Raw genomic sequence first — 27,745 nt, forward strand, 5'->3', positions numbered from 1 at the left:
TATTTTAGATGATCTAACAGCAGTGGTTCTCAAGCGTCACTAATCATCTAAATGACCTCTGGCAGGTTTTAAAAGATACAGATTCCTGGGCCCCACACCAGGCCTATTAAATAATTTTTAAGGTGCAGCCAGCACAAAAGATATTTTTAAAACACTTTCCAAGTGGTATACATAATAAGATTTATGAGCTACAATATGTTCCCAATATACTCTTCCAGGTTCATTTCTCATTCATTCAACTAGCAAACATTTATTGTACCTGCTTCATACCAGGTACTAGGGAAACAAAGATGAAAACAATGTACTCCTTATTCTTAAAGGATTAGCAAGACAAATGACCAAAACTAGACTATTTGCTATTCCTCAGACCTAGCCTAAGCTCATTCCTCTGCTCAAGGTCTTCTGCTTTTATAAGTATCTGGGCCTGTCAGCACCTCATTGTTGCCTGTGCTGATCAAGCCAGATGCCCCCTTTACTGCATTTGAGTATATTTACATTTGGTCCTCACTTCAAATTTGCTTAGATTCCAGAGAGGAGAAAGAATTTACAGAAAGTGACAACAATAATTAACATTTACGTAGTGACTTCCATATGCCAAACATTGTTTATAAGCACTTTACACATGTAAAGTGTGTAAAATTTCTCACGATAACCTTATGAGATAACCATTATTACTACCCTGTTCTATGGATGAGAACAGAGGCACAGAAAAATTAGATAACTTGACCAAAGACATACATTCAGTAATCAAGCCAGGTTTACTCTTAAGTCTTATGCTCTACTGCCAAGTTGGTGACAGGGCTAAAACAAGAAGGAATAACTTCTAATTTCCAGGCCTGGGCACTTTTCTGGAAATTAATTTTATGTGTCCTTGTTTCACAACTTAGACTCAAGCATGAGGGCAGGGACTACGTCTTAGGTATTCAAAGTGCCTTGTAGAGAGGCAAGCACTTAGTAGGTGCTAAGGTGTTTATTGGATGGGCTTTCCCATCGTGGGAGAGATGGGGAAATGGATAATTATTCAAACAGACAACAAGCAAGCAAGACCAACAGCCTGCAGGTCTCACGTCACCACCAGATCACCGCCAGCCCACCCCACCGCCAGCCCAGCCTTCAGAGAAGGAGGCCCCTTCGTCTGCTTTCAGAACGTCTCTCGTCCAGCTTCGGCTCTGCGCTCTGTCCTCCCAGCCACCAGGTGCCCCCAGGCCCACGACTCCTCCGTTGTCAGAGCCTAATCCTTTTCCCCTCTTCCCGTTGCTTCCTGCTCCCGGGATCCGGGCCCTGAGCTCTGGGACCCGGAAGCCGGAGGTTTCTCTGTTCGTTCGGCCAGGTAAGAGTGAGGCGAGAAATGCCCGGCTCCGGCAGCCGGGCTAGGCTCGGGAGGCGCTGGGCACAGCGCGCCTGGCCGGCCGGTGGGGAAAGAGGCGGATGGATGGCCTAGCCTCTGACGGGAGGTCCCTCCCTCCCTTTTTGGGCGCCGGGGCCTTTCTGCGTTGGGTTCAGGCGCCCGGCGGATGCGGGCCTAACGGTCCGGCTCAGGTGCGCCTGGGCCGGGCGTGGCCAGTGATCCGTAGGCCCGCCTCAGGGAGCTGCGCTCGAGGTGCCTGGTCGGTGCCCAGGTCGCTGCTGGCCCCAGCCACGCCTTCTTCCTGGCCGGGTCCAAGGGGCCCCGCCCAAAGCTCCTTTGCCAGAATTTGGCCCTGGCACGAACAGCTGGAGGCTTGGAATTCTGAGCTGGAACATCCATCTAAATACCCTCCATTCTTTCACCAAAGAGTAAAAAGCCGAAACCCAGAGACGGAATGACTTTCCGAAGATCACAGAGTTGTATCTGCCATTTAAATGTCTGTTCTTTTAAGTATTTGTAAATAGGCTACTGTTTCCTCTGTTCTGCCAGGGAATTAGGATTCCGGGGAGAGGGCTCTAAAAGTACTAATCGGCATATCCAAATGAGCTGAGCCGCATTACTGGCTGGTGACCTTGAGTTTTAAAAGGAAATGAGAGGTTGGTTCTTTTCACTCTGGGTACTTTGTATTTCTGGCCCTTACTCAGAAAATTGGCCTAGATGTTTTACAAAATTTTTCGCAGAACTGGACCAGATTATAGAGGTTTTTTAATGTTAATTTAAAATTTTTCATTACAGTTGGTATTCAGTATTATTTTGTTTCAGGTTAGTACAGCACAGTGGTTAGACATTTATGTATCTTACCAGGTGATTCCTGCAATAAGTCTAGTGCCTACCTGGCACTATAGTTATTACAATATTATTGACTGTATTCCCTATGCCATACTTTACATCCCTGTGACTATTTTGTAACTACCAATTTCTATTTCTTGATCCCTTCACTTTTTTTGGTTAAAGTTATTTGCCCACACGCTCTTATTGGCTAGAGTCAGAGATAGAATTGGAACTCAGGTCTCTGATTGACACCTACTTGTTTTCTTGAATAGAAATCTGATTTCAGATGAAAGCTATATAAAACTTGACTTTCATAGATCCCTCTCTGGATAGCATTCTTGGGAGTGGCTCGTGTATTGAAGTTTGTTGGTCCACAGATACTATTTCACTTGTCAGAGTAGGATTAAGCAATAAGTGTAGCCATGCAGAAAATTCCTGCTGAGATGAGACAGATATCTGAAATGTTTTTGACTTTTTTACTTGTACCTTCAAAAGGAGCTAATAAATATTAATAACATCTTGATTATTTTTAGATTTTAGGTCTGACTACATTGACTCAGTTACAAACTCTTGATATCTTTGTCACCATTACAATTTTCAAAGTGTAGTTTTCTGACTATTTCATTTTGTAATCAAATAATTGACTTAATATTTGTATATATCAACAAGAAATTTCCACTGGTACCTCAGAATCCAGCTTCCCCCTTTGTTGGTCTTTGAGTTGGATTTCATAACTGAATAGAACCAGAATTTTTTTCACTTCCAAAATACTTGAACTCTATTTAGTTCTGTATTTAGGTGTACCTCAAGTTTCGATTTTGACTGATAAACCCATGACCCAAATCTAAACTTCAGCTTAGTGTCAACTTAAAACCACATTAAACTGCCATGTGTGATATGATCTCTAGCTGAGACCACAAATGTGGTGGTGTTTTTTCATGAGAGTTTCTTATTGAGATTTTTGAAATGTGAACACATTATCTAATACATGTATTATATTACTCACATATAATCATCCAAGGTCAGTCATCACATTTACTTATGACAATGTGTTATAGTAGTCTGCGAATTCACAGTGCAATGCCTAGTTTTCAGTTTACACCTTTTACCAGTTGCCAACATGTTATCTTTAAGGAACATGGAGTCAGAAATATAGCCACAATATGGGAGGTGAACACACAGTGTAAATATATATACATGCCTTACTGTTAAAATGTACAGCTGAAAATTACTGGATTTTGTTAGCCAATGTCACCATAAAAAATAATAATAATAATAATAATAAATATGGCCATACTTAAATAGAAGATTTTTGGCTATGTAGATAAGGAAGAAATGCTTCAATGAAGGCAGTATTTTGGCACTATTCTATAGTAGGAATGAAGATTATACACAAATGGCCCCAATGCTGATTTCTTAGGCTGCATCATTTGTTTTTCTGGTTTTGGTCTTTTCATTATAGGATGGCATTAGCTCTCTATCTGCAGGTGCTATGCAGCCTAGGGGGCTGGCTCTCCCTCTACATTTCTTTCTGCCACCTGAATAAGCACCGAAGCTATGAGTGGAGCTGCCGGCTGGTTACATTCACCCATGGAGTCCTCTCTATAGGCCTCTCAGCTTATATTGGCTTCATTGATGGCCCTTGGCCTTTTACCTACCCAGGTAGGTGGGAGACAGGATTTTTCCTAAGATTTATCATTTGGGGTAGCCATAGAAAGATGGGACTTTTTCACAGAATTTGTATAATATCAAAAGATACTGAAAATTAATTACCATTATAATTTGCATTGGGAGTTTTCATTCTTTATTGTTAACTCTGATATTGTATATGTCGCCTATTGTTTCTGCTTTTCATAACTCTTTTAAAGCAAATTTTAAATGCTTGTTATATTGTAATTCAAATCAAAATGTACAAAATATGGAGCCAATATCAACATCTTCCACCACAACCCCCAAAGAGACTCTATTACACATATGTTTTGGTAACCTGCAATTTTTATTTGATTGTATATTTAGAGGACATCATCCTTCCATGTTTATATAGATCTTCCTTTTTCTTTTTAATTATTTATAATATTGTGTTATATGCATTAACCATCATTTAACCAATGACTCATTATTTGGGACTACGATATTCATTTTTAAGCTGGTAGATGTACAAGTGTTACTTTTAGAATACAAAAATTATATCCCCTTGTATTAGTTTGCTGGGCTGCCATAACAAAATACTACAGACTGGGTAGCTTAAATGACAGAAATTTATTTTCTAACGATTCTGGAGGCTAGAAGTCCAAGATCAAGGACTGGGTTGGTTTCTTCTGAGGCTTTGTTCCTTTGCTTGTAGATGGCTGCCTTCTTGCTGTGTCCTTACATGGTCTTTCCTTTGTGTGTATCTATGTCCTAATCTTGTTTATAAGGACACCAGTCACATTAGATTAGGGCCCAACATAATGACCCTATTTTAACTTAGTTATCTCTTTAAAGGCCTTATCTCCATATACTGTCACATGCTGAGGTACTGAGGGTTAGGGCTTCAGCATATGATATTTGGGGTGACACAATTCAGTTTATAAGTCCCCTAGGATAAGATTTTTAAAAATACCTTAGATTCTTTTTTTTTTTTTTAATTCCCTTAGATTTCCATATTGAACTTCTGAGTTTCTCCCCAAAGTGTCACACTGATAATGAAAGCAACTTAATCTTTGTGTTTTATATGAAGGTTCTTAATGGATTTGAACATGCCAGATCTTTGTACCCTGTGTTCTTGGACATAGGAACACTAATTTCTGGGATTCTTTCCAAAGTCCACTTTCAAGATGGGTTAGGGTCCCCAGTGTCCAATAATTGAACCTAGTAAACTACAAAATTAATCTGACATTCAGGACAGGATAACTAAAAACTCTGGAAGCAGACCTTTAGCTGGTAAAAAATAAAAACAAAAGGGAAGAAAAGAAACCGTAGGATTTTAATTGAAAGAACAAAATAACTCGATTTTATGCTTCTACAATGAAGAGGATACTGAGATCACTGCTGGTGTTCAAATCACTTATTGAGATGATTCATCAGAATAGCATTGCCTAGGGCCTGTAACATGGTTTGAAAAAGACCATGGTTTTAGATTTTCCTTTGGTTATCATTAAAAAGCATTTGTATGCCATTGTTTTTGCTTTCAATGATTTAAAAAGGTGTGAGAGATAACATAGTATCCATGTGTAAGGCAGCACAATCTCCAGTCACCCAGTTTGCTTCTGTCTTGATTTATTTCAGGTTCACCCAATACACCTCTCCAAGTGCATGTTCTGTGTCTCACCTTGGGCTACTTCATCTTCGACTTGGGCTGGTGCATCTACTTCCAGTCTGAGGGTGCCCTGATGCTGGCTCACCACACACTGAGTATCTTGGGCATCATCATGGCCCTAATTCTTGGAGAGTCAGGCACAGAGGTCAACGCAGTCCTCTTTGGAAGTGAGATTACCAACCCCTTGCTACAGATGCGCTGGTTTCTTCGTGAAACGGGGCACTACCACAGTTTCACTGGAGATGTGGTGGACTTCCTCTTTGTGGCTCTCTTCATGGGAGTGAGGATTAGCTTAGGAGCTCACCTCCTTTTCTGTGAAATGGTCTCACCCAAGCCCAGGTGGTTTATGAAGGCTGGGGGGGTAGCCATGTATGCGGTGTCTTGGTGTTTTATGTTTAGCATCTGGCGCTTTGCATGGAGGAAAAGCATCAAGAAGTACCATGGCTGGAGAAGCAGGCAGAATGAGGAGCAGCAACTAAAACATAATGGACATCTCAAGACTCACTAGCCAAAGTTTACTCCAACTAATGGATTGGGTTAAGTCAGCCATGGGAACCAGGTTGGAAATATAGCTGTTATGGAATCATGCATATATAACAAATTTAGATTTCAAAAAAGGGCTGAATTTATCAACCAGTTTTCAAGTGGAGCACATACCAGTATTAAACACTAATTTCCACAGTAGTACAGTTATAGAAAGTGAGACTAATCAGTGGTAGTTGTGAATAAGTCAGAAAAGCATTTCTTTTAGTTTGTGGTGACCCTGGGTCCTCTTGTCCCTGGGAAGCTTGATGCTCAGACAGCTTAGAAAGGAACTCAAAAGAGATTAGTGCTATTTCTTCCTTATTCCTTTGAGTAGTGACTCCTTCAACAAATACTATCCTGCTTTCCATGTAGCAATTGAAATAAATTCACCCCCATTACTATAAAATGAGGAATTTTTAGGGAGATCACTTTGGCATTTTGAGCATTGAATCAGGGAACTGGATCTGCTTAAACAAAGAGAGGTAGAAAGAGGAGAGATGGATAGAGGTGAAACTAGCAGTGGTGTTAGGTTATTTATTGACCCTCCCTATACCAACTGTATTGGGGTCCCCAGGACCACGGTTAGGTGTGGTACTTTGCTGAGAGGACTCCCAGGACTCAGCACTTAGTCATACTGAGAGCTTTATCACAGCAGAAAGGATACATAAAAAGGTCAGCAAAAGGAAAAGGTGTGTGGGGCAGAGACTAGGGAAAACTCAGGTCCAAGTTTTCAGAGTCCTATCCCAATGGGATTACACAGGATGTGCTTAATTCCTCTAGCAATGATCTGTGACAATATGTGTGAAATTGTCTACCAAGGAAGCTCATTAGTCAGTGCCCAAGGTTTTTACAGGGTCTGGTCATGTAGGCAGTCTTTGTCTAGCATGTAGCAAAATTCCTGATTCCCAGAAGGAAAGTAGGTGTTCGGCATCAACCACATTGCTTGCATAGTTTAAGCACAGTGAGCCAATCTTACCAGTCACTGGTTGGAGCCCTCCAAAAATTTGTGTTCCCAGATGCCAGCCAATGACCACTTTCCAAGGACAGCTATTCAGGCCTGCTATGTTAACTCTTTTCTGCATGAAAACCATAGAGCTGGGACTTGGATGAGAGATGAATGGCAGGGGGCACAGAGTTACTGAGTCCTGTTGTATGGCTTCTGCTCTACCAGGAAAACTATCCCAGTTCTCAGGGCTTTTGTGCATTAATCTCTTAGGCATGAGAGGCTCTGACTAAATTCCATAGGGATTTATCATGTGGATTCCACTGTGCCGTGCAGTTCAGGTTTCAAGTCTGCAATACATACTGCAAACTAGAACCGAAGACTAAAGTGTATACTGGCCTCAAGTAATGAGGCTATTTTTTTTTTTTTCCTGTTTCATATATATTCCCTTTTAGTCATTATTTTTTCTTTTCTCTGAAAAAGGCGCCACTATCTATGGACAAAATATTATGACAAGGCCAGTCTTGGAAGGAAAAATAATTTCTTAGTGTGATACTCTAATCTCATCAGCTAGGAAAAGCAAGAACGTAAACTTAGAACAAGAGGTTTAGAATCAAGAATTCTTGGGTTATTTTAAAGAATCTTGTTACTCACTTGCCAGATCATTTGGGCAGGTCACTTGTTTACTTTTTACTTCAGATTAAATACTATTGTGAATGAATGAAATACCTTGTGTATTTCATAGAGTCATTATTTTCTTAATGCAGGTCTTTAATGTAGGGTTTTAATGAAAAAATGAAGTATTTATATTTGTTTAGTCTTTAATGTAGGGCTTTTATGAAAAAATGAAATATTTATATTTGTTGGTTATTTACTTGATTGTTATTTAGATCAGTGGTAATTGGTGAGCAAGTTTATGGGGCTATTAAAGTCAAGGCTGAAGGTCTCTAGTAAGTGTCAGCTCATTCTATGGTCACCAGTAAGACTAACCTTAAGAAAGGTTTTGCAAATGGATGTCATTGGCCAGGCATGGCAAAGTGGCTGGGACCACATGAAGTCATCATAGCTCCAGGAAAAGCAGTTTTAAAGGCATATTAACAGTGGGTCTTTAAAAATGGCTGCCTTTTGGTTAAGGAGTTTTTGCTGGATATAAGGATAATCTGAAAGTAATATCTCCATCTCTTTTTTTTCTATGATAAGTATCCCTAAAATGCTGGATAGTTTCTTTCCAACAAAATTGTGGTCAAAGTAGGATGCTGGGAAATGTTGATTTTAGCAAAAGCCTAGTAAAAAAGAGGGGTTGTCACATGAGCTTAAAAACAAAAGAAAAAGGAAAAAATTGGCTCTTGGATTTTGGCACAGTGCAACCTATTCCATATCAGACAAATGAATAGGCTTAATTTGGTACCAGTTCTTTTCTCCTTACTCTTCAGAAGTGAAGGGATTGCAGATCTTGCTGTTTTGGGGGTACTCTCATGGGAATGTATAAGGTCTTTTGAATTTTGAGAAACCTGAAGAATTAAGGGAAAGATAATCCCTCATTTCAGCTTTTCCTGATGTTGCAGCTAATAACTATGAAGGAATCTGACAGAAAAATATGAAATGAAGATGACTTAGCAATTAATATGCTGAGTTTTTACATCACAGGTATATGAAGGGTTAACATGGTCAGACAAAATACTCATTTGCATTTGGATTACTATGTAATAATTAACACTGCTCAAGAGGGTTTATATTTCAATAAGATTTGTACTAAATTTTATAAAAATAAACAACTTTTTATCAACCCAGAGTCTACTTTTATATCTTTGTTGTGGTTTTGCTAAGAGGTTAAAAAAGAAAGTCTACTGGCCTGTCGAAATGTTGACCCTTATTCATACTAACCAGTGAAAACCCTCTTACTTACTGCTTATCATCAGCCATTCCTAATATACTTTATTTTGGGGAGCAGCAATCTATTGTTTGTCAAAAGAAAGAGGAAAAACTTAATTTCTTACTTTGCCTCATTTAGGCAGTTGCCTTGAAAATGATTTTGAGTAGGCTTCATGAAAATAAATCTCTAGAATAGTGTTAGACAAATAGTAGGTGCTCAGTAAGCGTGTTGAAAGAATGGATGAGGGGATGAGAATATAGTTTAGAATATGTCCCTGTTGGAAAACCTCAAGAGCATGTACAGTGGATTTAGTCACCCATCATTTTTCTAGGTAAAGAATTAATGACCCTGAGGATTGTGTTCTGGCTCTCATGAAGGCATTATATAGATGGAACCTTTAGAACAATCTAGAGGTACCAACAACTGTAAAGAAACTTTCAGGGACATTTTTACCATTAGAACTTTGGGTGGATATAGAGATTGTTGTCACTAAAAATAATTCTGCAATGAATAATGACTGGCTTAATTAAATCCTTTGCTTACCATCTTCTGAAACTTTCCCATAGCAAATGCCTTCTTTGCTCACAGCTAGAACTTTGGGTCTGTCTAACTTTGGAAAGATCTTGAAAACAGTCTGCCAAGAGATTTTGTATGCAAGGAAGAGAAGATGAATCAGGAAACTTTCCCAGTTTGTTTTATTCCTGAAGCTCAAGTAGTGAGGTGTTCCTGAAGGGAAGGGAGGAAATCATTTTTAAAATGCATGATTTGATGAGTCATTGGGTCCAATTAACTTGACACTATAGAATTACTGCTATAGGGCAAAAAAGATACTGGGTATGTTTAAGAAACAAGTTTAGGGGATAACCTTTGCATTTTGGTAATTGTATATGGATGGATGGAACTCTTTCCAAGTATATGTAGAAAATACGTAATTTAAGTTTTCAGAATGGAATTGTTATGCTAGGATATACCAGCAGGTGGCAATGTGTCCTGATCTGATCATCAGGAAAGTGGCTTGGAACCTAATCTGCTTCTATTCTTTCCCAAAATAAACATTACAAAATTAGCTGCCTGTGCTCTGAACTTAAAAAAAAAATCAAACAATAAAGAGTCACCTTTGGCTTCTGTTTATCTTGCCTTTTTTGACCCTTCTAACATCAGTCTTAGCCTATGCATTTATTCAGGGATAAGGATCTTTTTTTTTTTTTTTAAACATTTTAATTAATTTCAAGTATACAATACATTGGTTAGACATCTATATAGTTCATAAAACAATCCCCCCAATTGCTCCCTCTCTACCCTGGCCCACCACCTAGCCATCATATTAATGCTAATTGTATTCCCTCTGCGGCGCTCCCCATCCCTGTGACCATTATCAAGTGCTAGTTTGTACTTCTTTAACTCTTCACCCCATTCTTCCAGCTCCCCATTCCCCCTCCCCTGTCACCAAATTGTCCACTACATTTGTGAGTCTGTTTTTGATCAATTTGTTCTTTTTATTTCTTAGATTCCACATATAAGTGAAATCATACGGTATTTATCTTTGATCTATTTCACTCGGCATAATAACCTCTAGGTCCATCCATGTCATTGCAAATGGCAGGATTTCATTTTTTTAAATGGCTGAGTAATATTCCATTATATATGAATCATAATCTCGTTATCCAATCACCTGTTGATGGGCATTTAGGTTGCTTCCATAGCTTGGCTATTGTAAATTGTGCTGCCATGAATACTGGAGTGCATAGATCTTTACGAATTACTGTTTTGGTTTTCTTTGGATAAATACCCAGAAATGAAATTGCTGGGTCAAAAGGTATAGCCATTTCTAATTTTTTGAGAAACCTCCATACTGTTTTCCATAGTGGTTGTACCAATTTGCAATCCCACCAACAATGTACAAGTGTTCCCTTTTTCTCCGCATCCTCTCCAACACTTGTTTTTTAATGATCCTTTTACGAACCGTTGGAGATTGACTTTAAGAAACAGCATTGTTAAGAAATAATTGTTTTCTCTCTCCACATCTACTGTTTACTAGACTTGCTTTGCCATTTGATTTCTACAAAAAAGCTGAGGTCCTGAACCCATCAGTACTGGTTTAAACTCAAAAATCTGAAAATATTTGGATAAAAGGATAGCTATTTTAGATGTTTGCAGAATGAATTAAGGAACTGTATTGTATATAGTATTTAAATTGCTACAATACCGAATTATGAAATCACAAAACTAGATGGATATCTAAATCTACCTGGCTGTGGAGAAAAACGAAAAATATTTGCGAACTCTTTGGAGAGAAGTATATAGCTCTTTACCTGATGAATATACTTTATCTTCTCCCATTTCATTACACAGCAAGATTAAGTCGCTGTGGAAAGCACCACGCTTTCTCAATTTTGCAAACAATGCATTTCATTTGCCAAGGCAGAAGCAGCTTAAAAGCAATATTTTTACCAAGAAATCCTGACTCCGATTCCCAACCTACTTTCTCCCAAGTCCTACACACATCTGTCCTCTGACCCTCCCTGGCAGCCAGGACTTGGGCACAGACGACCCCTGTCTGGGGAAGAGGCTAGCGGGTGCCTCAGGTGAGCCGGCCGAGGTCTAAACCTCTCTTTGCTAGGGTTTGCTTCTGAATAGAGGTCGCTTCCATCGGTCAAAAGCTGTCTATATGTGTTATAATAACAAAGGAAGTAAGAACAAAATAGTCACTTAAGACATACAAGTTTCTAGGATAAGGGGCAGGTAATTTCCAAAGAGCCTCTCATCCTGAAATTCTCGGTATTATAGGGGAGGGCTATAGCAGTCTTTGGTTCGATTCCAAAGTACAGATTTCCGGCATTCCCGGGGCCCAGGGGGCGACGGTGAGTTGGTGGGTGGGGCTCCCACGTCGGACGATTCCCGCCTCCAGGCGCCTCCCAGAACTACTTTTCCGCTCCCACAAACAAAACTCCGACAGAGGCGTCCGCGCAGGAGGGGCGTGCAACTGCGGCTGGGTCGCGCGAACCGGGGCGCTAGCGGAGCGAAACGGTGGGAGAGGGACCGCGGGGCAAGCCGCACGCGCGGAGGCCCAGACGGCGGAGGGATCCTGGATGAGGCGACCTTCCGAAATCCAAGTGGGGGAGACCAAAACAGTCGGAGGGGGAGGGGACAAGCGAGCTCGAGGTGGCAGCGGCTAAGATAGAACCGGAACCGGAACCCGTGCGCGCGCCGCCGATTGTCGCTTTCCTCACCCGTTCCGCCGCCGTCGCTGGCAGCGTCCTCTGACCGCCGCGCGCGCTCCCGGGAGGGTCCCGAGACCTAGTGAGCCGACCCTGCTGCGGATTCACCGCTGCTGCCAGCCTCCGGGGCTGGCGTTTCCAGGCCCGGCCGGACGGGAACCTCCCGCCTCTCGCGGGAATCACCGCCTACCGGCTTGACGGGGAGGAGCCGCCGCTGCCACCGCCTTTGCAGAGTGCGGAAGAGTTTGGCCCTCCGCGGAATGGCGAGCAGTCCGCAGCGCTGAGAGCCAGGTTCTTGTCACTTCTGGCTGCGGGACTCCCTGCCTCCGACATCCCCTTCTGTCCCAGCGCCCAGAGCTTGGTGGGGGCAGCGAGGAAGACTAGAGGGGTCCCCCGGCCCGGGACATGGAGCCGCTAGAGTCTGGCGCGGGACTGCGCGAGACGCGGCCGAGGCTGCGGCAACGAGCTGCCGGGAGCCCCAGATAAGGGAGCCAAGACGAAAGGGCTCGGCTCTGCGGGAGCGGGGACTCGCAGGCCCCTGACACTAAGCAGGAAGAGCCGACACCCATCCCGGAGCTGATTCCTGGATCTCCTTCCCTACGGCTCTCCGACTTCCCTCCGTGACGAAGTTTTCTCCTCGTGCCTTCTCCAGGGTTGCTCTCTAACTCTAGAACTTGACTTCTGGAAGGCTTTCTCTGTTTGTTTTTGGGGAATAACTCGTTTTGCTCCAACCCACACCTCCCTTCCTTGACTCTTCCAGTCGGACGTTCTAGATGACTGAATGGAGTTTTGAGTTGAATTTTTCGTCCCTTTCGGAGTCGGGCCTGATTCCAGAGCTGTGGGGGGTAGGGTGGAGGTGTTACTGTAAAATGCAAGTCGGATAAAAAGAGGACCTCTCGCCAAAGGCCCCAATGAGTGGCACACAGTCTACTATCACCGACAGGTATGTATGAAGCTAGCTCCCCATGCGCTTACCCTCCTGGGATGTGGCTGATCTAGCAGGAGAGTATGTGGTTATCTTTTGACTAGTGAAATAGACAGGCATAGGAGAGGAGGTTGTTTCGGAGCTCTGCGATTAGTCTAGGATTGCTGCCAATTTACTTTGTTGATTGAATTTGGAAATGCAGTTTTTATGGAGAGAAACTTAGCTCCGAATTCTCAGAGAAGGGGTAGGTAAAACCATGGTGGGGTTTTCTGTCCATAGTGTGCATTAGGATTCTTTAGTGTTTTGGAACCAGAGTAAGGTCGTTTTTGTGAAGGTCAGTGCTCAGAATTGGCTGGGTATAATAGGTGCATCAGCAGTTTTCCTCCTGTCCTGTAGTTTCTAGACCCTAGGAATTTATATTTGTGAACTTCATTCTGAGACTGCTGCATGATGATTTATGAACATGATCTATTTTAAATATTGACCTGCATAGTGTTTATTATCTAATAACTTATCAGAATTTTGACGTTACCAGTAAATCACAGGCTCCTGTTAGAGGCAATATCAAGGAACTTAAAAAAAAAAGAAAGAAAATTATGGGACTTGATTTTAATTATTGCATTTTTAGTATTTAATCGTCCAGAAGTATTTGCATTTAAGGAATACAAACCCTAAGCAAATTATGTAGTACAAGCATGGCAGGTGGATTTGTTGAGTTCTGTGAGTCCTTTATGTAACATCTGTGTTGCCTGGTAGTGTTCAGTGAATTGAGCTAGACTATTTGTGGTTTAAGTGGAGTTTTTTTTTACTCTTAATAGGTATTCCTATGAGTATGAGATTAAGCGCTAAGAGCATATTAATTCTTTTACTACATTTTATTTCTCAGTTTAATTATGACATTGTATTCTTGTCCTGGATTTCAACTTGTTTTTTTAATCAACCTTCAGATTATTACATCATTAAAAAAAAAGATCAAATAACTGAATTAGGAGGCCAAAGAAAGCACTTTGATGAAAAGTGCAACAATACTGCTCCTGCAGAAAATACTTGAATTTCCTAATAAGTTTCACCTAATTGTAAGACTTATTTGTTGTTTTTAAAAAAGGGCCATATTCCATTATCATACCATAACAGCTACTCCAGAAACAGAACTTCCTCTTCCTGTTGATTCTTTCCAGTGTCACGTGAATGTTTACCTAAAAGATATCATCAAATATTTAAACTATGTTTATTCTTTGTATATTTAAAAATTTTGTTTTAGTGTTCAATGAAATAATTTTCAACTTTTTGAGAATACACAACATGAGTAGCAGCAATGCTTATCTTGACTGCTTCTAGTTATCCTCATTCCTTTTCCTTTCAAGGTAATTTGCTTTTGAGAAATCATATTTATGGGTATGTGGGTAATTGTTATCCTGGTTCATTCAGTTCTCTCCCACTCTGTTGAGCCTGTAAATAAGAGTCTTGTTAGAACTAATGTGTGGATAGTTTTCATTGTAACAATAGTGGTGTTTAATTTTGTAGAAACAGAACTTAGGGTCACCAGCTCACTCCACATGAAAATCACCTACAAGCCTCCCAAGTAATGACCATTCTTCCTCTGCTTCTCAGAGCTTTTCTTCCTCTTTCCATTATCTTGGAAACAAAATGTTGGGACTTGTGTCCTTTTTATAACATCGACGAGGTATAAATATACAGTAAGTATGCAATTAAAGAATGCCTGTTCTTTGCCAATCACTGTGCCTAGGCCCAAAGGATGAAGAGATGAAGGTTCTAAGATGAATCTGTAGATTGGTTTGAGTATTAATATCCTCAAATTGGTTCATTAAAAAAAAACCCTTTAAAACCACTTAATTTAGTAAGCTCTGCTGAGATAGTATGGATACTTGTTTTTTTTTAAAAGAAATTTACTGAATTTTTTTTATACAAAAATTATTCTTATGTGACCATTACTTTTTCTTTAAACATATCTTATTTTTTAAATATAAGGTATCCATTTGCTCTTTAGGAGAGCAATTGTCTCTGATTTTAATGTATATTGGAGTGAAATACTGGTTGAGCATTATTGCTGTGCCAGCATGCCTTAATAAAATTATGAGTATAGAATAGTTCTTAGCTTCTCAGCTCTGCCTACCTCATCCTCTTTTCTCACTAACTCCAGTGCACTGTAGGTATAGCTTTCTGATTATAGAGCTGTTGGCAGTGTAACTTTTTAAAGATCCTTTCAAGTTTGAAGTACTGTATGTGGTCTGGCTTTGTTTTGTAGAGTGTGCAGACCCACGAGGCCAGTTGTGTTAGAGTCCTTTCATTGTGGTGCTTCTGACTACAGAGTTTGTCTATCCTTACTTGAAATCAGACTGGCTGGTTTTGGGCGTTGTTGTTTTGTAGTTTGTGGCAAGTGACACATGGCCGACTGAGATAAGAATGTTTAATTCTTACTTTAAGGAAGTGCTGGGGCTGGGATGCAGTTTACCTATGTTTAGGTTCTGATTCCTCACTTTGGATACTCAGAACCCTGTTATATCCTGATGTTATTTGCAGTTAACATTCATTTACTCTTCTTCCTCTTCATCTTCTACTCCTGAAACCTCCCACCACCTTTTTAAAGACATAATCATCAATTTAAAACCCAAACTATGGTAGCTAAAGTTTTTATGTATTATATATGTACAGCATAAAAACAAAAATCTAAGCAGTTTATGAATACCTTCCAGTCTCTTGCTTTGTAACTTTGGTGAGACCTGGAGACTATAGTTTTCAACTATTAGAATCAGCACTTAAAAAGTGATAGAAATATCTAATTGCTGCTTTTTAGTTTGCACTGATTACCTCATTCAATCCTAAAATATATTTTGATTCCGATCCTAGAAGCCTGTCTTCTGTTCCTGAGAAGTTAAGGGACCTATGGCAATTGGAATTTCTTCTGAGAAATAGAAGAAAGTGATTTTCAGCAGAATTAAAGAATGATTTGAGGCTAGATTCTAGTGCAATGAATTTTCAAGGACAGTCTAGGTAGGATTTTGTAATAGGGTCTTTCTTGAAATATATGGACCGTGTCTAGCACTTAATGGATCTTTGTTGTTTTGATTTGTAGATTAACAAAGATTTTTGATCTATTGGCATTTTCTTAGCACTGAGTTCAGCTTAAGCTTGTTTAACTTAAGTAAACTTTAAAAGTGAGGGTGGAAACTGTGACTTCATATGCATATACTCAGTAATTAGCATTTCATTCCTGATACTATTTCTGCCAACATTGCCATGTAATGCTTTTGATTTTAAAAATCAAAAACTTATGTATGTGTGCTATTTTCAAGGTTGCCTGAGTCATCTGCAAGGTGAAATTATTTATAATATTTATTTATAAAGTCAGTCATTTGATAACAAAATTGAAGTTTGGAATCAAGATCATAATTACGTAGTCTTTCAGTTCAGTATAAAATCCTGATTCATATAGGATTTTATACTGAACTGTTAGTACATTTACTTGTTTAGTTTTACATGAGAGACGTGCAGCGTAAAGTGAATTTTTAAAAAAATATAGACCCATAATCTTCCTCATAAATGGCACATTTATAACATGTTCATGTTGATTCAATGAGATGACAACAGAGCTTTATTTGAATCAATGCAAAAATATGTTAACCTGGCAGTACTGCTTAACACATTGGTGGTTTCCAGTTGTTAAAATGTAGTATATAATGTTGAGTTAAGGTATTAGGATTTTTTTTTTTAAACATAAGTTTGAATTTTCAGTTTAAAAAATGAAATTTGAAGCAAACATTGATGGAACCCGTAAATGGTGGATTTTACATATTTTTCTGTGGAGCATTGTGATTTCAGGGAAAATAGTTGGAAAATCTTAACATAAACAGATGTGGTTGCTTCTTCTAAAAGACATCCAGAAATGAATATGAAGTTCCTACCACATTAATATGGGTCACAGAAATAGCAGGATATTTTAATTGTTTTTAGAATTAATTGGAGAAACTCTTATGTCATGGTTGTCTGACAGTTACTGGAATTGTTTCTTATGTGATTTCTTATCTCCTAGAAATTGACCATAACATATTTTCAGGAACAGGAGCTTAACTTTATTTGGTCTTGTCTGCTAAAACTTGGTTTTGATAAGTTTTAAAGTTTCATTTGAAGACATGCTCTTTTCCCTTTTAATAATTAAGACTCTTCGAAATAGTGGCATTTAAACTGAAATTTTAAAATGAGTAAAATTATAAATATCTTGTCTCTTTTTGAGTAAAATACTCTGATGTATATACTAATATCCTATGGTAGTATAATTCTTTAGCATTTTTAGTGTTTTCGACTCAGCATAGGGCAGATCATCATTTACTCTTTAGGCATCTCATATAGTTTGAGTCAAGATTATAAAACTGGAAAGGACAGACTCAAGATTTAAATCTAGATTTGCTGGCTCTCAAGTCCCCACTTTTTCACTTTAAATTATTGTTTTTATATATACATTATTTTTTCTGTCCTACTTTCCAACCTGACCAAGTAAGAGTGGGATGTTTTCTCTTACAGGATGCTCTGGAATACCGTATACGTTCTAATTTTAAGTATCTTTAGAGTGGATGGATACTCATCACTTCCTTAGGAAACTGAATAAACAACCTGATAGATCTTGTAGTCGGGAAGTTTTTCTGATCTTTAGCTCAAACTTTTCTTTTAAGTTGTTACTTGCTGTACCAGGCTAAATAATGCTCGCCCCCCATTTTCTGTTTATGACTCTAAATGGTTGTATTCACCACCCTTTCCCTTCTCAACTTTTATTCTTTGCTTAACCAAGTTTTATGTTTTCTGTTGATATTGTTATCTAAAAGTCAACCTGTTACTCTTAATATATATTTTTTAGCTTTTTCCAAAGTGCTCTCCTAATGCAAAATGTGATATTCTGTATTTTACCTTACCCCTATTCTAGAACAGCATGTTTCAAGTTTTATTTTACTGTAATTCAGAGGGTCTTCACTTTTCTCCAAGCATAGCTCCAAATTACAGGTAAATAGATTCTCGAGATCATTTTAATTTCCTTTTATTTTAGATCGTTTTTAGAATGGATATGGGAGATGTCACAATCAAAACAATAAACAAATTTATACAAATAGCATAATTACCAAATTGACTAAGCAATTACTCATTTTAAAAAGGCTTCTTTACAAAGTGATTATTTCAAATATGAATGCCTCTAATATAACAATTATTATCAATTATGTGACAATAAGGTAGCAAATAAATAACATTAGAAGTCATCCTTAGTCAAAAATCAATCAGAAGTGAAGATAAACTATCTCTAATGAATAAATGAAGCGATACGATTTTAGTTTTAAAGTAAGATGTCTTTTGCAGTGTGGTGAGATACATCTGGAAGTGCTACTTTTTTTTTTTGCTGTGGTTTTTCAGTTTTTACCTTAAGTTGTGTCATTTCTTTCATTTTTTTGTTTATTAAGTTTTACCTTATTATTTTGTTATTCTTATTCTTAGTGAAAAGAAATAGACTTGCAATACTTAGCAGTGTTATTCCAGTAAAATATACTTATTAAAATTGAAATTAGTTTACTTTCTTGTCACTGAATTAACAAGAATTATTACTAATAAGAGAAAACAGAAGGAAAAAGTGCAAATTTAAATTATTATAAAATATATATTGTAGAAATCTTGATTAGTAGACCTTTTTCATTGTTACTTAGTTTAAAATTTTTTAATTAGATGTCTTCGTACTGCTGTATTTTGCTAGTGATTGTTTCCTCAAAGTTTAGAATTTTGGAAACATGCCAAATTTACTTTACATTTTACTTTTTTTCAACTTGAAATATCTAGAGTACCAAGGTAGCCACATACAAAACTACTTTGTAAGACAGCTTGTAACTTACATTAGCTTCTACTGTAACTTCTAAGAAAAGCCTATGAAGCTAATGCCTAGAATAATTTTCAGCTTTTTGCTTCTGCTGAGGTAATACATGATGGTGCTGAAGGTTGGAGGCTTTGCCTAAATTGCGTAAGCATATGTTATAGACTTTTAATACCCTAAGTTTACCTTATTGTATTGGTATTACCAGTGTAGCTGACAGTTTAGTATCATGCCAAAACAGGATCTTTTACTAATTTCAATTCTGAATCCCAGCTTTTAAGATCATAGTTATTGGACAGGCGTGGGTAGCTTTCCAGTGTTGAGACATGAAAATCTAATGGCCAATGAAAAATCAGATTTCCTGTCTTTGAACTGTAGTAACAATTCATGAAGAAATTAGAAATATATAAGAAAACTTGATTTAGTTAATGCTTACAGTTGGCTACTGGATACCTTTCTTTTTCTTTTTCTTTTTCTTTTATAAAGCCTATTGTCATTTAAAGATATTACTCTGAGACTGCAGTCATATTTAAATGCTAATTTTAGGTTCACTCATGACATCAAAGAGGATTTTGTAGGTCTTCTTTGGATTTAGAAAATGTAGATTATTCCCTTGTTGAAAAACTAGAGACTTCATTGGCACCTGAAGAAGTCAACAAAATATACTTAAAAACATGTAGGAAATTTTGTGAAGGCGCTTAGACATATCTTTCCATAGATTTTAGATGAATTATCTGCTTGTGTTCCAGACACAAGCTGATATGTTGTGGTTTGCCCTGTATAGTCTCTGTGGTTTACTCATAGGAAGTGGTTCTTGTGGGTGAAGGTCTGATCTTTTCGGAGATTGTTGGTGGCACATGCACTGTCAGCTTATTTCCTGTTTTATTGGCAGTTTGGGCAAGGCCTCAGGGCAAGTACTGCTGAAGGAGTATTTAAATATTTTGTAGTGGAAGGTAGATGATTATAATGTACACTATCTGCCTCTCAGGCGATGTGAAGGTTAACATTTGTAGTGTGTTGAGATGCTAGTCCGGAAAGTACAGACGTGTTCCTAATCATATTTGCAAGGCACTGCTATGTTCAGATATTGCTCAAATTTAAGTAAATGTTCATGTAGTAAAGTCTTACTGTATGGAACTTATGTAACCATTCAAGTGTTATTTAATCACAGGGGGCATTGCAAGTCCCATGATAATGGGTGAGGCTGTAAAATTCTCTTAAGGAAGGAAAAAGGAGAGTGAATAATTAAAAACAATAATATAGTATACCATAGGAAGTGCTCAATAAATGCTTGATAAATAGGTTGTTTTGAATCTGTGAAACTTTTTTTTTAAACGGAATATTTCAACCATATACAAAAGCACAGAGAATAAATAGTATGAGGAACCCCCGTGTTCCCATCATTAGCTTTAGTAATTATCAGTGCATGGACAGTCTTGGTTCATCTATTTCCTTGCTCTCCTCCACTGGATTATTTTGAAGCAGTTTGTGGATATTATAATTTTACCCACAAATATTTCACTATCTCTGAAAGATAAAGTCAAAAGTATAACAACTTTTAGTGAATTCTTACTGTTTAGTAGTTTGAAGTAATGGCACTGTGGACTGATAGATATCAAGTAGGAGAGGATGTTCATGGAGTGTCCTGAGAATTTTGATATCCAGAAACTTTTTGTTTCATTTTGAGTATTTCTAGCAGAGGCTTACTGTAGAATATCTATTTTTCCAGCATCTCCTTTTCTACGGGGGGGGGGGTGGGGGGGGTGGTGTGTGTGTGTGTGTGTGTGTGTGTGTGTGTGTGTGTGTGTGTAGCAGGTAATTAGCCTCTGGAAAAAATAACCATTGCAACAGATTTGATTTGCAGGAGATTCCATTTCTCTCTAGGCCTCTGTTGTAATGACGCCATTTGAAAGGAATCCCAGCCCTTAAAAGCTCTCAGTTTTTGGTGAGTTCCCAGTCTGTGATGTTGTTTATTCCAGAGAAGAACATCAAAATCATTTATGAAAATCCTGTGTACACTTATGCTGTTTGTTGTACAGAGAAAGGCTCTGTTTGTTGTGCGGAGAAATCCTTAGGGGATCCTTAGGATGATATGAAAGTAAGGAAATGAGTCTCTCATCTAATATTAGATATTAGATTAGAAATAATTGAAGCCACTTTCAACTGCTCAGGTTAAGGCCCGACTTCACAGATTTTGACCGGACTTCACAGATTTTGTTAGCATACAATGTAATACAGTAAGTTTACTTGTCATTTCTATGGTTATAGGGAGTAATAGATAGGCATTACATTGTAAATCTAGGATCATCAGTTTCACAGGACATTCTTTGAGGAGGGGTTGTTACGTGTAACCAACAGTAGGAAGCAAATTAAACAGAATAATCCCTTCAGTTTGTAGATTAGCAAGTGAAAATGAAGTTATCAGAGGTATTATACAGGCTGATGAATATATTATTACATATAACATGAAAATAATTTATTTTAGTATAGTACTGTCTAATTTTGTTTTCTTACTGGCTTCTTTCGCTGTATAAAGGCACTTAAAGTAGTCTTTCTCGGCATCCAGATAGTATTCGTTTTCTTTAAGTTGTATCGTTAACCTTATTTCAGAATCCATGTAACTGCAGTAGAAAAAATGGCTATTATGGCTTTTAAATAACATTTTTATTTAATTTGAGTTTTTCTTGGCACTCAGTTGATTTTGGCTGCAGTTTGCTTGGGACAACATAGTCTATTTAAAATGTAAATAGTTTTTTTTTCCCAAGGAGCATAACTTCGACTTGCTATTGTTCATTGTTCTGTTGTATCGTGATTGAAAAACATTCATCTTCAGTGATAATAGTTTGTCATACCTTTGTCAGAATAATATACTTGTATTTTAGTTGCATTTTAGTTGCATTTGTAAGTTACACAATTTGGAGAAACATTTGTGGTTTCTAGTTACGTATTTACCCAGAAGCCCTACACATCAGAATTCTTGAGTGTTTAAAGGTAAATCAGGTGTGTTGCTTGGATGTGAATAGTAAAAAAGAACCATCTCACATTACAATTATTGCTTAATAGGATACAAGGTACAATTGTTTCCAAAAATAAGAATTAAGTAAAATATTATATGGATAAATATTAGTAATTATATAAATGTATACTCCCCTGCAAAAATTACTTTGAGACTATGCTCTCTGTCAGAGATAAAAAGTAGCTTTTAAAAAAAGTTATTTTGGCTCTTAATTTTATATATTTTTATTTTTTAGTCTTTGTAAGAGAAGAACAGTAGAAGGGAACTGAATGAGGATGATGTAGAGAAAAGAGCCTGGGTTTTGTTGTGTCAGACTTGTTCTGCTACTTACTAACTGAGAGTCCATAGGCAAATTTATCTTTATGAACAGCAGTTTAGTATTCTCATCTGTAAAGATGGGAATAAAAATATTTTGCACAATTGTCATGAAGATTAAATGAATGTATTTAATTAAATACTTAGCACTTAAGAGGTCAGTAAATTATAGAAGCTGTTATTGTTTAAATCTCAGAAATTAGTTAGGTTTTCCTACAACTTTGATCTTTCATGTAAAATATATTGAATTCATATGTACTTGCTGCCGTGACTGTTTTTTTTCTGTGTTGTGATATTGCTTATCTTTTATATTTCAAATTATAGGCTGTTTTTAGAATTAATATATATTTGGAAGTGGAGAATAGACAAAATGGAGATGGTTATTTCATTTCAGACTGCGAAACAATAACATCTCTGATTGCAGAATTGGTAAGATTTTTAGGATTGGCAATCAACTTTATAATCTGCCCTCAGTCGCTCAGAATTTGTCCAGTTCAATCATTATAACATTAGTTCATTTGTTTATTCATTTATTCAGTAAATATTAAATGCCCGCTCTGTGTAGGTCATTGCTTTGGCACAGTTATTTTGAGCTCTTGCTACCTGCTGATTTATATTTAAGAATTAAGAAATTTACCTATAAGAGTGATAGTTATTAACTAGCGCTAAAGATTAAGGTAAGAGGTCATGTGTATGTTGGGGACATGAAATAATAGCTAATGATTAAATTGATCTTATTTTCCAAATTAAAAAAAATAATATTCCTGTCATACTTTTAAGTTTTCTTTTTTCTTTTTTTAAAAATTATATTTTGATGAGTTACCTAATAAAATGAAAAGGACAAGGTATAAGTTCAAATTTAAGAAACTTTAGGTGTTCATTGCTTTTGAATAGAAGAAATCACACGTTGATTAGGCATTGCTTTACTACTTGAAGAAGAGCCTCTTTACTCATTAGCTACATCTTTGAAAACAGCAATTCATTAACCCAGTTTGTGCATCCAGTGATAAAACAATGATGATTTGATCAGAGAAGAATTCTGGAAACTATAGTAGTTTGATTAGTGGGACAGTGCTTAATTCATAATGACTTGTTGCTTTAATATTTTGCACTTCAGAAAGGTGGCAAGGTGAATGTGGTGAAAATGAACATTTTGGAATAGGTGAAATTTAATCTTACAAAGAAATTTGGGATTTGTAAAGAAATTTATATTTACTGAGTACATTCTTAAGGGCTAACACTGTCTTAGGTACTTTCTGTGCATCATCTTTTTATAAATCAGCTGTGTAAGTTAAATATTATTGTCTCCATTTTAAAACAGAATTCTATGAAGGTTTAAGACATTTACTAACTTGCTCAAGGTCACATAGTTCCTAAACAGAAGAGTTGGGATTATGACTCCAATGCCCATTTTCTTTTGGCCTACTGGTTTAAGGCCTGTGATGTATTTATAGTAGGATTGGCTCATCTGGATTAGTCAGTTGATGTTTTGAATCAGTTGGATGAAACTCAAAGTAGATTTTGTCTTCAACAACACTACTAAAGTGTTGTCCTCACATTATAATTTCATAACTATGTTTATTCTTTCTCCTCTTTATCATTAATTTACCTATTCCCTTTTCCAGATTTCTGACACAAGATATTTTGCCTCATTTTCTTTAAAGAATGGCTACATTGTGATTTGGTTTCTTATTCATTGCTTTAGATGTAGGCACATTTATAAACATTGGACTTTTTTGAAGCCTAACATATGTTGCTCTTAAATAATTTTTTATTATAACCATTTTAAAGTTCTTTTAAATTTAAGGCCCATCTAATACAAATTTTGCGGGGTTTTTTTTTTTGTGTGTGTGTGTGTATTATAGGCACACAAATAAGTGACTCAAAAAATAGTTATACTGAGTATGTAAGAGGAAGAAAATGTTAAAAATGAATGATTTTAATAGGTGATTGAAGCATAAATGATTTAAGTAAATTGAGTTTAAGTTTTTTCTTAGAGTCTGGTCAAGTGGCAATGGAGATAATATTTTCTTTTTAAAGATTTCTTGCTATCATAGTGATCTTCCCTTTATCATTTAGTTTATATTTTCTACCACTTAAATGAGTAATTATTTCTTTTATTTTAGCTCTAGAGTCATCTTCTGAGCCATATAACGTTACTTTTATTTATTTCTACTTTGTAAATGATTTTTTTTCTGTTACTGAAATTCTGTGGCATGAATCTATTAGCCTAGCCACTTTTTATGACATAACATTGGAAAGAAAATTTGCTTAAGAGAGATTTAAATGTGTTATTTTTAACTTAAACCTTTTAACTACAAATTGTTTTCTTTTATTTTCTCAGTAACCTCAGAGTATCTACAACAGAGGCAGACAAATAGTTGGTTAAAAAAGCCCACAAACTAAATCTTTTATTGAATAACGAGTTTCTAGGTAAAGTCTAGAGAATTATAATTTGAGAATTTTACTAGGTTTAAGACTTCCAAATAGGCAGCATGCAAAAAGGCAATGCCCTTTGAAGCATTCTTATGGATGCAGAGACTTTATAGCCCTTAGGGAGCTCTATCTACATCTGCTATGCTAAGTTCTGGGAAGCTGCTTTTTTCCCATGTTTGCAGCTTCCCTGTGGGATAAAGGTCTGTTAATTTTGCGTAAATATTTACCATATCTCATTTTAGCTAGTATTGCTCCCTCCCACTATTAGCAATAAAGAAACCTTTGCTTATCTAACTTGAAAAGTTTACTATAATTGATATGACTAGTCTGCAGAATGTTCTGTTATCTTTGAGAGTTGATGAATTTAAAAAGTCCAATTGGAAAAAATAGTGAGGTGAACAACCAATTCACAGTCTGTAAGTAATCTAGTCATTATGGAATTTGCCCATGCTTATAGTTTCATATTTAAAAACGAGAAGGTTATCATCACACAAACAGTATAATTCACTTCAGTCTTGTCACATGTAACAAATCAAATTATTGTCACTTTCATATATTTGTATGATACTAGTAGTAATTTACATTTGCATTTACTATATAGCTGTTTCCTTATTTAGTAACAATAATAAACAGCTTCTGTTTATTAAGCATCATTCTAGGTGCTTTACAACAACACTACAAGGCAGATGGTATTCCTATTTTACAGGTGAGGAAAAACTTAGATTCAAAGACACCTACTGAGTAGTCCAGTATTTCCCAGCTGTACATTTTTGGAACCAGATTTAAAATACAGGTCTTTTGACCCTTGATTCATTGTACTTGCTGTGACACACAGTTTTGAGTAGCTGTGAAGTTAGAATCCGAATACAAATAGAAAGTGTAAAATTCAAATGAGAAGGTTCAGCCAAAGAAGGTTATTTTATTTTGTCTTGTAATGTAAATTACAGCAGCAGTTTCTAAATTGTGTTCTAAGAAACACCCAGGACACTTTAATAGGAATGTAATTTTTTGTTTTGCCTAATCTTCTCATGAGTGCTGCATTATCTTATGCACTCAATGCAAAAGGTAGAATGTAAAATGAAATTAACATGTAAACTGCCAAACTTTTATTATTTCTAAAAGGTCCAGTTTGTTATTTAAAAAATTGTCTGTTTTGTTTCATTAATCAACAATGTCCAATATTTGCAATTTTATATTATTTATCCAGGAGTTATCTATTAATAGGACTACATCTTCGATTTTGTCATTGCTTGGAAGAATTCTACTTTCAATTTTTTTGTTTTTCTGTCTCTTACCTTTTACTTCTTCTTCTCTCCCATACCCTTTTGCATGTATTCTTTGCCTTCATTGTCATAACCAGGCTTCTCAACTCTCCTATCTGACCCTATCTAGAACCCCTGCTCTCCTTCAACCTTTTATTTATTTCTGATTGAGCACATAGTAGATACGCAATAGGCTTCCTGGATTACTTATTATTTTTCTTTAGAGTAGCCTAGCAAAAGTTATTTCAAATATGATACCTTCTATATTGACCTTTCTCCCCTTTCCTTACCTACCTAGGGGGTAGTAACCCAACCATTAATCTCTCCATTCAGAGTTCATTCATTGAGTAAAAGATATGTAGTAAGCACTGTAACATTTTATACATACTATTTTACTTAGTTCTCACAGTGACCCTTTGAGGTAATGGGTTTTATTATATAATCTCCATGCTACAGGTGAAGAAACAGAAGCTCACAAATTTTCAGTTCATGCCTCTTGAGTGGAAAAACTGGGGTTTTAGTCTGAGTTTGTCTGGCTTCCCAAATTGTACTCTCAAATATAGTCACTGTCAAATATAGTCAGCATTGAATAAGGGACTGTTTTTGTCTTGTTAGGAACTTCTAGTCTAATAGAGGGAGACAGACATATAGGCAGCTGAATGCGCAATTTACAGGATTCAAAGGAGAAGAATCAATGCTTTCTGAATAGATTAGAAACAGCATCATGGAGGAGATGAATACTTCCAGTGAATCCTGAAAGATTGGATATAGTTACTGGACAGGTGAACATTTCAGGTAGAAGTAGCAATATGAATAAAGGCACAGGGGTGAAGTAGCTCATGCTTCCTAGGATCTATACATAGCTTAGTATGACTAGAGCATGGAGGTTGATGATGGACACAGCAGTTACTAAGCTGTGGTATTAAGAGGCATCAGATTATTTTGATGTCATTCTGAGGAGTTTGGGTTTCATCCTCTGGATGGTGGGGAGATACTGAAGGCCTTTAATTAGAGTGGCAATAAGATTAGTGTTATAGAAAGATCATTTGGTAGCAGTGTAAAGTAATGGATTAGTCTCAAGAAGTAGTTTTAGGAGCGGAGAAACAAATGAGACATTTTTCAGTAATCTAGATGAAAAACAATAAAGGCCTAAACTGAAGTAACAATACAGTTTGTTATAACAATTTAAAATAGAAGAGACAAATAGAGCTACTCAAGATATTAAGAATACCAGTAGTATGAAAAAGGAAGGTGGTGAAAGTTAAGGCATTTCTGGCTTGAGTGTTGGTACCATTCACTACAGGGAATATTCACATGGGGAATAATAAAGGTTTATTTTTGTTGTTTCTGTTTGGGTAGCTTTAGAGGAAAGATGAAGAATGCGGAATGTAGCCAGGGACAGATTTAATAGGTACTGTATTGGTTATCTATAACTGTGCTATAGATTATTCCAAAACAATAAATAAACTTGCACTATTCAATATGGTAGCTGCAAGACACATGGCTATTTAAATTAGTTAAAATGAAGTAAAATGGAAAACTCAGGTCTTTAGTCGTACCAACTACATTTAAGTGTTTAGTAGCCAGTGGCTACTATATTGGACATTGGACATAGAACATATTAATCATTGATGAAAGTCCTACTGGACAGTCCTGCTAAACATCTCATTATAGTTTACTATGATCAGGAACCTGGGAGCTACTTAACGGGGTGGTTCAAGGTCTCTAACAAGTTATAGTTAAGATGTCTGCTACTGAAGCAAGGGCTTTAGTCATCTGAGAGCTTTACTGGAGCTGATGGGTCCACTTCCAAAATGACTCACTCACATGCTGGGCAAGTGAGTGCTGGTTGTTGGTAGAAGGCTTCACTTCCTTGCCAGGTAGACCTCTCC

General features: G+C 37.1%; 2 protein-coding genes across 3 annotated transcripts in view; both read left to right on the forward strand.

Annotated features, from left to right (window-relative positions):
• Positions 1-1,139: 1,139 nt before the first annotated feature.
• TLCD5 (TLC domain containing 5) lies at positions 1,140-8,737 on the forward strand. Its single transcript, XM_016149909.2, has 3 exons — positions 1,140-1,330; positions 3,642-3,841; positions 5,447-8,737. The coding sequence occupies exons 2-3, from the start codon at positions 3,643-3,645 to the stop codon at positions 5,983-5,985; spliced, it is 738 nt and encodes a 245-aa protein (XP_016005395.2). The 5' UTR covers positions 1,140-1,330; position 3,642; the 3' UTR covers positions 5,986-8,737.
• Positions 8,738-11,760: 3,023 nt separating this feature from the next.
• The window catches only part of ARHGEF12 (Rho guanine nucleotide exchange factor 12), a 130,451-nt gene continuing 114,466 nt past the window's right edge, over positions 11,761-27,745 (forward strand). For both annotated transcript variants that reach the window (XM_036221728.1, XM_036221729.1), the window contains exon 1: positions 11,761-12,979. In XM_036221728.1, coding sequence (XP_036077621.1) covers positions 12,948-12,979 — 32 coding nt within the window. In that variant the 5' untranslated portion in view covers positions 11,761-12,947. The remainder of the gene's footprint in view (positions 12,980-27,745) is intronic.

Source organism: Rousettus aegyptiacus, unplaced genomic scaffold (assembly GCF_014176215.1).
Source record: "Rousettus aegyptiacus isolate mRouAeg1 unplaced genomic scaffold, mRouAeg1.p scaffold_m13_p_5, whole genome shotgun sequence".
Classification (NCBI taxonomy): domain Eukaryota; kingdom Metazoa; phylum Chordata; class Mammalia; order Chiroptera; family Pteropodidae; genus Rousettus; species Rousettus aegyptiacus.

Excerpts from the sequence above, each read along its gene's own strand:
- TLCD5 (XM_016149909.2), top strand. The coding sequence starts at position 3,643 with ATGGCATTAGCTCTCTATCTGCAGGTGCTATGCAGCCTAGGGGGCTGG. Across the intron at positions 3,842-5,446 it reads TTGGCCTTTTACCTACCCAG|GTTCACCCAATACACCTCTC; the intron begins GTAGGTGGGAGA and ends GATTTATTTCAG.